The sequence below is a fragment of the Xiphophorus couchianus genome, chromosome 17 (assembly GCF_001444195.1).
Source record: "Xiphophorus couchianus chromosome 17, X_couchianus-1.0, whole genome shotgun sequence".
In the NCBI taxonomy this organism is placed as follows: domain Eukaryota; kingdom Metazoa; phylum Chordata; class Actinopteri; order Cyprinodontiformes; family Poeciliidae; genus Xiphophorus; species Xiphophorus couchianus.
In genome coordinates, this window is record NC_040244.1 from 2,797,761 (window position 1) to 2,809,340 (window position 11,580).

The following is an 11,580-nucleotide window of genomic DNA, read 5'->3' on the forward strand; positions in this document are numbered from 1 at the left end:
AGAAACAGACTCTGAAGATAATGGAGTAAATATATATTGACAATGCAGCTGAAGAAGACAGTTCTGATGATGATGATGTGTCCGCTGAAGAGGATACCATCAGTGACAAGAGGCAAAAATGATGCTGGTGATACAAGAGATGTAGATGTTACCCCAACCCACTAAAGTTGCAATCAGCAGCCCCAGAAAACATGTGGCCTTGGAGAAGTTGTACGATGCAACCCTGGGACAGACGTATGCTTTTCAGAAGGACATGTGGATGCTGTGTGCTGCTCACTTCATGCAGCCTGAATGGAGATACAACTGATTTTAAATCACATTTTAAAGAAACTAGGAGAAAGCTGAAAGAGTTTGAGTTGTGACAGGGGGAAGGACAAACACCTGTTGAACTGTTCCAACCATAAATCCTCATTCAGTTAGCTTTGTGTGATATTGATGCTGATATTTTATCTCTTTCCTTTTGTAGAGATTTATCCTGGAACCGGTTGTCATCTGTGAAGCCAAACTCATTCTTTGCTCTGACGTCTCTCTCCAAACTGTGAGTTTTTCTGCAACACCAGAGACTCTTTTTACAAACCCATATGATGCATTTAGATCCTTAATAAATCAGAAGATTTTGCCTCAGGCCCTCTCAGGAGGTTAAACTGCTCTTGTTAATAGCATTTAGCAGTAAAATCAGATTACTGATGATGGAAATACTTTGGTGAACAACTGGACCATTTTCTGTTTCTGCAGTGACCTGTCATCCAATCAGCTGTCCTCTCTGCCTCTTACTGGTCTGCAGAGTTTAACTCACATTCGGCTGGTGGGAAACGATCAGCTGATGGAGTTAATACCCCGAGAAGACCTGCCACAAGTCAGGTGGGGTCCCTAGATTCTGATTAGCCTGTTTTGTCTGTCTACTCTGCAATTTCTAGGAATAAATGCTAAGAGTTGTAAGTGTGTGCTCAGGGTGATGGAGCTTCCCTACGCCTTCCAGTGCTGTGCCTTCATCTCCTGTGAGATGAGAGGAGAAGGAGGATTATCCTGGAAAAGGGAAGAGGCAGCAGACTCTACAGCGAGAGACGCTCCTTTCCTTTCCAGTCAAGGTAAGCGCCACAAGAAACACCTCAAAGTTCCTGATGCAAAGAACCAAAAGAAAACATTAAAGGGGAGACAGTAACGTGAAAATATATTTTTTTAAAAACCACAAAACAGACACAACTGAGTACGACGCCGTATCAAGGCCGTTGTAGATAGAAAAAAATGAGTAAATTTACAACTTTTGAAACTCAAAACTTTCTGCATTTTTTTTTCTGGAAAATTTATTAGATTAAATTTGCGAGACAAATTCTGTACTTTTGAACCTAATCTCAGAAACGTTCTAGGAAAAAACAGACATTTTTTGAGTTTCAAAAGTCAAAATGTTTTTTGACAAATGTTCAACAAAAATCTTTGACCTTTGAAACGCAGAACTTTCCAAAAATAAATCTGGAAAATTTCAGAAATTAAGTTGAATTTTTTTTTGAGATTTTTCTATAAAAAAACAAAAAAAATTCTGAGCGCTAAAAGTTATACATTTCCAAAAGAAACTTGGAACTTTTGAGCTTAATCTCAGAAAATTTCTAAGAAAACAACCCTTCAAAGTTTCAAAAGTAAAACATTTTTGTTAAATTTTCAACCAAGATTTCTGAGTTTTGAAACTCAAAACTTACCAATTCTTTTTCCTGAAAAATTTCTGAGATTAGTTTCACAATTTGTGATTTTTATAGAAAGTTTTTGACTTTTCAAACTCTGAAATTTCCATATTTTCTAGAAATTTCTTTCTGTTTTTGTTTTATGGCTGAAATGTACTTCTATTTTTTTCTGTCTACAGTGGACCTAACTCGCCCTCGTAACTGTGACTATGAAGCTGAAATGGATCAAAAATAAATAAATAAAAATAAAAAATACTGATCAATTTAATTTATACATCCTGAAAAGCATAGGACACATTAAATATATTTGAGTACAAAGGCTCTCAATAAAAGTGGCCCTAGAACAGAGCATTGATTAACCTCACTTCATTGTTCTTGGAAATTTGATTTTAATAAAATTATCCAGCACAAAAACACATTTAATAAGTAATTTACTTATTTTACAAACAGCATTTTTCTTCACGTTTGTTTGTGTGCAGTGGACCAGGACTGGGACGATTTTCTGATGGAGTTTGAAGACGAACCCAAATCTCAGCACTCTGTTCACTGCAGCCCAACTCCAGGTAACAAAATGTCTCTTTATGTTTACTTTTCAACTTGTTTCAAGTTACAAACACACACAATATACATAGTGTTTTTATCTTTTTCCAGTTACTTAATGACATTACCACATCTCATTTGCATACTATTTGTCCATTGGCTGATTTTGTACGACCAATCGGACCTTGTCATGAGTGGTACCTTAAATTTTAAAGAACCTTAAACTGGAAGTTTTGGACAGAGAGATTCTTGGACTCAAGATGAGAAGATTGAGTCCAATTTGTGTCCAAATGAGGAAATATTAGGCAAATATAACCACACAGGGTTATATTTTTGGACAGCAGAGCAGAAGACTGATCCAAACTCCTAGAGCCTTAACTCCAGAGTCCTGGGGTCCAACAACAGATTAAAGCCACAGTCACTAGTTTTATTAGCAGTGGAGTCAGTCAACCAATCAGGGAGAGAGTAGGTGATGTGTTCAGGGCTGGCTGGGAAAACAGAGATGTGAGCTGGATAACAAACTGCATAAAAAAAAATCAGTTTATAATTGGGTGTAAGCTGTAATTAAAGCCGCAGTCTAACTTTTATAAAGAATCTTTTTTACTTATTTAACATTATGTTGTTACAGTTTAATATTATGCAGATGAGCTGCTATAGGTTTCTAAAGAGATGCACTAAATACAACCAGAGCCAGGAGGAGGGGCTTAGCGCTGTCAATCAATTTCATGTACTGGCTGCTAAATGTACTAATGGCAGAGAAATAGATCACCATTACAGGAAAACTGTTTATCCACAGTCATCAGCGGCGATGCTAACTAGCCTTAGCATTGACAACAGGCTATGCTAGCTGCAATGTAGCGGAGCCCAAGGGTGATTGACAGCGCTAAGACCTGCCTCCTGGCTCTGATTGGTTGATGCATATCATCCTGCATCAGTTTAAACTAATATGTAAAAACTATTTTTTATGAAAGTGACAAACCGCAGCTTTAAATGAGCTAAACTTTGGATCTCTCTCAGGTCCGTTCCAGCCGTGTCTCCGCCTTCTCGGCAGCTGGATGATCCGAGGCAGCGTCTGGCTCATCGCTGCAATCTCATTGGTCAGCAACGGACTCGTCGTCCTGTCGGTCTTCTTCTCTCCAGCCAGCGTCGTCACGCCCCCCAAGCTCCTGGTTGGCCTGCTGGCTCTGGTGAACGGCCTGATGGGAGTGTGGAGCGGCTGGCTGGCGGCGGTGGACGCCTGGACGTTTGGCAGCTTCTGGAGGTTTGAATACAGTTATTATCTGACTAACTTCCTCCTCCTTGGTTTTAATGTCTGTTCTGTTGCAGGTTCGGGGTGAAGTGGGAGAGCAGCTTCCTGTGTCGTCTCAGCGGCTTCCTGTGTGTGTTTGCATCTCAGACCGCCCTCTTCCTGCTGACCGTCGCGGCTCTGGAGCGATGTCTGTCTGCTGCAGGTGCAACACAGAGCAGCAAAACTGACAGGAGCAGCGGTGAGAGAAACGTCAACAAACATTTTGTCACCATGTAACCTTAGAACCAGTAATCTGTCACCAATCCTAATTCACATGGTGGTTTTATAAACTTACAACTGAATAAGGTTTGACGTCTGGCCTGAAGTTTTCATTATCCAATGGTTATTCTGCACCCAGAATGCATTGCTGCAGAACAGGAAACATTTTAAAATATATATTGATGCCCTCCATGTTTTCTGATGGTAGAAGTGGTCAATTAGGCAAAATCAAAAACAAAGTTAGCGAAACTCCATAACTTCAAATCTGACACCGTCAGTGAAAAATGTGCAGGTAAGAGTGATGTAACACATTTTAATGTAAAACTACGAATAAGGGCCATTGCAGATTTAAAAAAATGAGTAATTTTTTAGATTAATCTTGGAAAACTTTGAGAAAAAACTTGAAAATTTCTGTTTGAAAAGTCAAAATTTTGCAAGAAAAAACAAAAATTTTGAGATTAATGTAAAAAAAAAAATTCTTGAAAAAGCTGAAAATGTTTGACCTTTGAAACTTAAGATTAATCGCAAAACGCTGTAATATTAGCGTTAGCATTAGCAGAACTAATGTGTAGTGCTTTACAGTGATCAAACACAAACTAGAATACAAAGCATAAAAGATATGTAGCATCATGTTTCGAGTGCATTGAATTATGAGGATTGAATTATTTGACATTTTATTTCTAAAAATACAGAAACATATTTTAAAACTCAGCCATGTTTTAACTCTTGTTCCCGCAGGTCGTTCTTCGTCGACGCTCTTCATCCGTTTGTCGATCTTCCTCTGCTTCCTGCTCGGCTTCGTCATCACTCTGCCTCCGCTGATGGCCGGTCACAGCAGCTCCTCCTTCTGTTTGCCGCTGCCTTCGTCATCCTCCTCTTCCTCCACCCTGGCCTTCGCGGTCTCCTTGGTGCTCTTCGACTCGCTCTGTTTCCTCGTCATGACGCTCTCCTACACTCGCCTCTACTGCCGCGCCAGAAAAGCTCCGCCAAACTCCGATGACGACGCGCCGTTGACTCGTCACGTCGCCTGGCTGCTCTTCTCCAACTGCCTGCTCTACCTCCCCGTCGCCTTCCTCTCCTTCTCCTCCCTCCTGCGGCTCCCCGCCGCCGGGCCGGAGGCGGCGAAGGGAGTCCTGCTGCTCGTGACGCCGCTTCCGGCTTGCGTAAACCCGCTTCTCTATCTCCTCTTCAACCCGCTTGCCAGGGGAGAGCTGGCGGCGCTGGCGGCTCACGCCTGCAGGGGCGCAGTGGCGACAAAGTTACAGAGAAGGGGCGTGACCGGAGGACGGCCGCTGGATTCAAAGTACGACGAGGACGCGGAGAAGCAGTCGTGTGACTCGACTCAAGCGCTGGTGGTTGTGGAAGGTGTGAAGGAAGAGGAGGAGCAGAGTAGCAAGACGCAACCGTCGCTGTCGGCCGCCCAACGTCGCTAAACGGACAGGAAACTCACACGTGTAGCGTTTGTTGGTCTCACCTGACAAAAGCTTGAATATCGATCCCAAAGGTTCTGCTTCATTCTAACAGAACCTTCAAAATCTGCCTCATTTTAACGGGGAGCTGTTGATCAAAATTCACATTTACACTTCGATTTGGGTTTGAACTGCTTCTAAAAGCAGGTAAAGCACTTAAAAAAACAATAAGTTAATGTTTTTGGTGTGTGGAAAATGAGCCATTTCAAAAACCTCCCTAATATTAACTCACATTCTACGGGCACTATGCCGTTACCTAGCAACTAGCCTGTTGCCTAGCAACCCAGGCAGAGCTCCAACCTGGTCACCTAGGGTTCCGCTTATGCGCTGTACAATGGCTGCTGGAAAAGACTAGAGTTTTGTTGTTGAGTTACCATCCAGAAACTATTTGCTGCATTTTTGTTTGTTTGTGCAAGAGGCTCCACTTCTGCTTTTTAAAGATGTACGGTTGTATAGTTGTGCATCTGTTTGCAGCTATTTTGATGTGTGAGTGTAAACAGTGAGTTGGGGGCGTGGCCAGCAGCAGCTTATTTGGATTATCCTTAAGGTTTCAGGGCATCAAAGTAAGGGAACTTCAGTCTTTGGTGGACAATCCTGCATGTTTTAGTGAGACAGATTTCTATGATGACGGTTATTAATGAATTTGTATATATTTTTTGCTTTTGAAACTCGAGATTCTCTTTTTGAGTTTCAAAAGTAAAAATATATACAAATTCTGGAAAGTTTCTGAATTTGAAAAGTCAGAAATTTTCAACGTTTGAAACTCAGAAAACTCCAAGTTTTTTTCAAGATTTAAAAAAAAAAAATTCATCTCAAAATTTGTTTTTTTCGTACAGATGTTCAACTTTTCAAACTCAGAATTTTCTGTTTTTTGTAGAAAATTTCTGACGTTAATCTAAAAATTTTAGTTTTTTTTTTTTATCACAAAATTTCAACTTTTTCATTTTTTTTATTTTTTGGCATAAATGTTTTTCCCATAATGGCCCTAACACGGCATAGTATTTTCTCCATTTATTGCATATCATCACTAACACTGTTGGTTTGCGTGATTCTTCTCCCGATAAATGAAATCCTGAGAATCTGAAGCATTTAAATGTGAGAAAAATATGTGAAAGTGAGTCTCAGTAGTTGATTGACGTGATTTCTGAGAATATAAGCACATTTTTCAGGTTTTATTGTCGGTTTTTTTTTTTGTGTGTGTTTTTATGTGGTAATCCCATAAAATGCGTCCAGAAATGACTTTAAGGGACCAGATTTCATGAATTTTTGCTCTGCTTTTCCAGCCGTTGTCAGGTGAGATTAAACCTACAAGTCCAGCAAATGTAGCAGCAGCTGAAGAAGAGAAGCCTGAACTTATTTTTCTATTTTTTTCCTGTTTTGACCAGACCGTTTGTTTCAGAGGAGGGTCGCAGACATCACGAAGGGTTTCATTTTTAAAACATGGTTTTGCAGCAACGCGCCACCAAATGTTGCCGCTAACGTCTCGTGTTTCTGCGAGCGAGTGTGAAAACTGCAGCCTGCGTGAGAATTTCGTCAACCTGGGGGAGAAAACCAGCTGCAGAATCATCCGTCCATTCAGTCTGAAATGTTTATATCTTTAAGCTCATTCTGGCCTCATTTTCAGGTCACAAGTATAAAAATAATCTGTTTTTGTGTTGTAAATAGGCGCTACTGTGACAATCTTCATTTACGTAGACTGTGAGAAATCTGTGTTTTCAAGGTTTTTGTTGTAAGTATATTACAGTTGTTTTTTAACGCTTGTCTTTTTCATGTTTGTCGTGTGAAGTGGTGATTGTGAACACTGTTTCACATAAATGTGACCTAAAATACCTTCAGATTTTCTCACCTCTCCTGCTAAATCTTTGGGCAGGAGAAACATTTTCTACTTCCTTTATTTATTTTTTTTTTAAATGGTCCGACGTTATATATTTTTTAGAGGAAAAATTTTAATCTTTGCTTCTTGTGGTGATTTAATGGAAATTTTAGAGTCATCTGCTTTTGAATAAATCAACTTTTTTGGCTTTTAAATCAAAGCTACTTTATGTATTTCAATATATTTTTAATCCAGCATCAAAAAAACAGCTGTTGAGAAGTTTAAGTGAAACCTGCTTTAGTTAACATAGAAATTTTGATTTATAACCATAATTTTGCTTTATTTATAATCAAATAAAACATTAAACTTACAAAAATCATTTCTTATTTTCAGTAAAGTGCTCCAAAGTTGTGGCGATTTAAGGACATAGTCTGAAAATATGATGAAAATGGATGAAAAAAAATAATTTGCTGCTAGTTTGAGTAAATTTAATGCAAATATTTCATGAAAAGTTTGGGTTTTTTTATCTGAAATTCAGACTTCTCCACACTTTTCATTTAACTGAAGAATAAAATGTTGCAAAACAAGATTTGTTTTAATCTTTTACCTTGATTATGTAAGTAGTATTAAAATAATACAGCTGTGGGAATTTTCTGTACAATTGGGCATTTAAAAATTAATTTTGACAAAGTATTAATCAATTAAAAGTGGATTTTTAAAAGTACACTTCAAACAGTAGAGCTGTTAAAATATATATTAAAAAGAGATAAATTCACTGTCAAACAGCAGTTTTCCCAGTATGAACAAATTTCCACACTTACTGGCTGGTATTTTGGTAAGTAAAGTTCTTTTTATTATTTGGGGTGAATCACATTTTCATAACCTTTTTGCTGTATTTTTCAGGTGGGAATCAGAAAATACAAACAAGTTGTTTCATTTGAAACAAACTTGCGTGGATAAATTCAGTAACATTATGATTAGTCTGCATCAAATATCAGTGGTTATAACTGGAAAAAACACACAAAATCTCCATTTATTTGTAACCACAAGATAATAGTTGATTAATTACAGAAACGTGACCAGAGGGACCGGGAATTGAACTCATGACCTTCCGATTGCAATACGACTATTTGAAATATTGTTATTGACACATTGCATAAATTACAGGGTTTGAACAGGTTATAGTATTCATATCTTTGTATTTACGTTGGATTTCCTCTCAGTTTTCCTTCGTTATCGTGTTCATTTAGTTTATATCTCAGCTTTTTCTGTGTATTTCACCCTAAATGTTATATGGGCAGGTTTTTCTTTGATATCATCCAATTTTATTTTGAATTTCACAGACAATCTAAATACACAAGTAGATAGAAATTATTTTAGATCACGGTTTCCGCCTCCCTCAAAAATTGCCCCACAGTTGGTCTAATTGTAACAACAAAATTCAATAACTTTGGTAAAAGAATTTGTCTTCATATGTTTTTCTGTATGTTTCTGGTAAAAACACGTCTTCAGTGTTGTACTTTCAATATCTAACGCTTTCACTTGTATAAATTAAAACAAACCAGTATGAAATAAGAGGGCGGGGTTTAAGCTTATGCTCCGCCCTTTTTTAATGTGTCACCACAGCAACAATCAAATGAATATATAAAAAAATGAATAATCACAAAGCATGACTATGAATGTGTGCTGTTAAAAGTTTGCTGCTGCACTTTTTCTGTAATCAGCACTTAAAATATAACCAAATTAAATGTTTCCTGCAAATGTAAAATGGTTCTTCCCTTCAAATGTTCTCCTTGTCCTCTTGTAAATCTTTGTAAAGTACTTTGAGTGTTTGTTGGAGTGTAGTTTGTAATGTTTAGCTTGAAGTTACAGTTTGTGACGTAAATAAATCTGCAAAATGTATAGTTGAGTCTGTTATTATCCTTATTAGCATTAGCAAACAAGTTTACATTTAATGTAAACCAATTTGGTTTCTTTACAAACTTCGCCTAATCCTTTTTCACTCTAAATTCGGGGCCTCCCTGAATGCCTCATACGTCCGTAGTGTGACGTATTAACGTCAGAGTTCACAGCTAATGGCAAAAATATGTTGTCCGGCTCCTGCAGACTTCTATGTGAGAGACATATTAGGAACAAATTGGTATAATGTCCTAAATAAAAAGTCAAAATATTTGTTTTGAGGGAAGAAATAAGCTCTCCAATGTAACTCAGGGCTCATCGTGTCGAAGAAAACCGTTTCGGTGAGTTAGCATTTTAGCTAGGTTATGCTACAGTTTTATTGACGCATTAATATTATTTTTTAATATGACCAGAAATATGTTCTGTTCAGAGAAAATACGTGCTTTGACTAAGTAATTTGGTTAGCTGCTTAGCTATTAGGTTAGCTAAATTGCTAAGCTAATGCAGCTACCTCTACCATAACTAGATTAGCCAAAAACTGTACTTGAGTAATAGCATTACTTCAATATATTGTAAAAAGAAGTAATAGTGCGTTTTCTAAACTTTCCGCTTTGTTCGGAGTTTTTAGAGATAATCGTTTTTAGTGATGTTAAACTGAGGTTTCGTGTTTAAAACGCATAAAAATGTATCGTTTTCCCAGATATCCGGCTATGTGAACAAGGCCTGAAGCAGAGATGCAATGTCAGCCTTGTGGTCATTATTTCATGATGTTGAAAAGGTAGGACAATATTTATAATATTGGTTAATACAATATTAATATTAAACAATACAATATCAATATTAACAATATTGACATTGTTAATATTATTGCTGTAACCACTGCTGTTATGGTTATTAGCCATAACAGCAGTATTAATACTAGATATTGCTATGATTCCAAACTTTCATATCGGCTGACCCTTAAAGTAAATTCTTAAAATATCTCATTCTTTGTACTTAATTGATATAATACGAGTTTCACTATTAGAAGAAATGAAATAAATACATTTTTAATGATGCTCCAATGCTACGCTGTCCAAACACGACTGGATTCCCCTAATGGCAAACAAAACATGGAAGCAACAATCACTCATCAGCCATTTAAATAGATGGTTACCATGGAGACCGAATACAGGCTGGTGGATGGACATTACTGCTGACCAAACAGTTATTCTAACGTCTGTGGAGACTTGTCTGAATGCCTGGGAGCTGCTGGTTGATGTTCTGCAGTAAATCACTTGTAACACGTTGATAATCGCAGCCTTGACGTTTCAAGCTGCGTCAAAGTTCCCCCTATTTTAGTCACATCTCCTTATCGGACTTTTTTAGAACAACTGATGACTAAATCTTTCTGATCACCCCTGGTGAAGTATAAAATTGGCTCAGTCATCCTCTACCTTTTTGAGTTTTTAGACACATTTCAGGATGTACTGATGTGGAACAGTGACTCCATGATTGCTGCTGAATAAGTAACTGACTTAACATAAACCTTTATCTAGCTAGAATGAGTCACAGCAGCTTGTCAGTCAGACTCACTGACTGATGTGGATGAATCACTAAATAAAACCTAAAAGTGGATTTTTTTTTAACACTGAGAAGTTTAATGTTTGAAAACTTACCAAATATTAAATGTTCTTTAAGGTTTTTGATTAATTTGATCTCGAGGGGTCGATGTGACACCCCTAGACTTACTATTTCCAGTTCTGCCAGATGAGTTGAAAGCGAAGCTTCAAGGATTTTTGTCAGCAGAAAGAGAAGGAAGAAGTTCAAACCACCGCTCCTATCAATCATAATGGGCACGGGTCGTATCCCCTACTCCAACATCTTTCTGCCTGACTGACTAAACATTCAACCAGACAGATTTAAAGAGGAAGCAAATGAGCTGGATTAGCAGTGCTTGCCAACAACTCAGGGTGAATTCAGGACATGTTAAATTAAGCTGTTAGCAACAAACAGCAACAGTCTTCAATTAGAGACCTCAAGAGCCGTTGCAAGACTGACTGCTACTGGAGATCAACAACATTTGATTAAATAAAGTATGTTTGAATTGAGCTCAATTTCTACTTATTCTTTGTCTTTAATTTTTTATCTCTCTTGGATTATTTACGTCTTCTTTGGTTCTCTCTCCACCTGTCCACCACCAGCCTCAAGTTTTTTTTCTTCTTACATCTCTTTGAAAGTTTGGGTGGATTTTTAGTGTTAAGCTGCTAATTTTATGTTCCAGTCGTTCAAACTCAACTGATGTGAGTCATTCTGGGTTATTTCTAAAACAATCGCACAATTATTCACAACAAACCACAGAGTCTGACTCACGTAGCTGCTGATGAGGTGCACTCATTGCAACGCAATTGAACCAAAATTGATCTTAGATTTTGATTTATTAAACTGTTTTGGGGTTTATTACATATCCATAATTATTTATTTAATTGGGTAAATTGAAGTGTATTATTTCACTTAATTGTTTTATATTTTTTTACTCGTTTTTTCCAGATGGATCACCTGTTTTAGGTTAAAAGATCCAAAAATTAAAGATTATGTTACATCGCCATCTAGTGGGCAAACATGGAATTACAGTAGAATTCAATTTAAATGACACACTGTCCTCCAAACGTTTTTCAGTAAGCCAAGTAAAAGATT

At 37.6% G+C, this 11,580-nt stretch overlaps 1 protein-coding gene and 1 long non-coding RNA gene across 3 annotated transcripts in view; both read left to right on the top strand.

Moving 5' to 3' along the window:
* The window catches only part of LOC114160612 (leucine-rich repeat-containing G-protein coupled receptor 5A), a 43,416-nt gene extending 37,526 nt beyond the window's left edge, over positions 1-5,890 (top strand). For both annotated transcript variants that reach the window (XM_028043270.1, XM_028043271.1), the window contains 7 exons: positions 467-538; positions 736-861; positions 952-1,088; positions 2,156-2,239; positions 3,234-3,477; positions 3,543-3,703; positions 4,462-5,890. In XM_028043270.1, the coding sequence (XP_027899071.1) occupies positions 467-538; positions 736-861; positions 952-1,088; positions 2,156-2,239; positions 3,234-3,477; positions 3,543-3,703; positions 4,462-5,156 (1,519 nt within the window). In that variant the 3' untranslated portion in view covers positions 5,157-5,890. The remainder of the gene's footprint in view (positions 1-466; positions 539-735; positions 862-951; positions 1,089-2,155; positions 2,240-3,233; positions 3,478-3,542; positions 3,704-4,461) is intronic.
* Positions 5,891-9,076: 3,186 nt separating this feature from the next.
* On the top strand, positions 9,077-10,952 carry LOC114160621 (uncharacterized). The gene is made up of 3 exons (XR_003598808.1): positions 9,077-9,245; positions 9,605-9,682; positions 10,585-10,952. It is a non-coding gene; the product is annotated as an uncharacterized LOC114160621 (long non-coding RNA).
* The last annotated feature ends 628 nt before the right edge of the window (positions 10,953-11,580 follow it).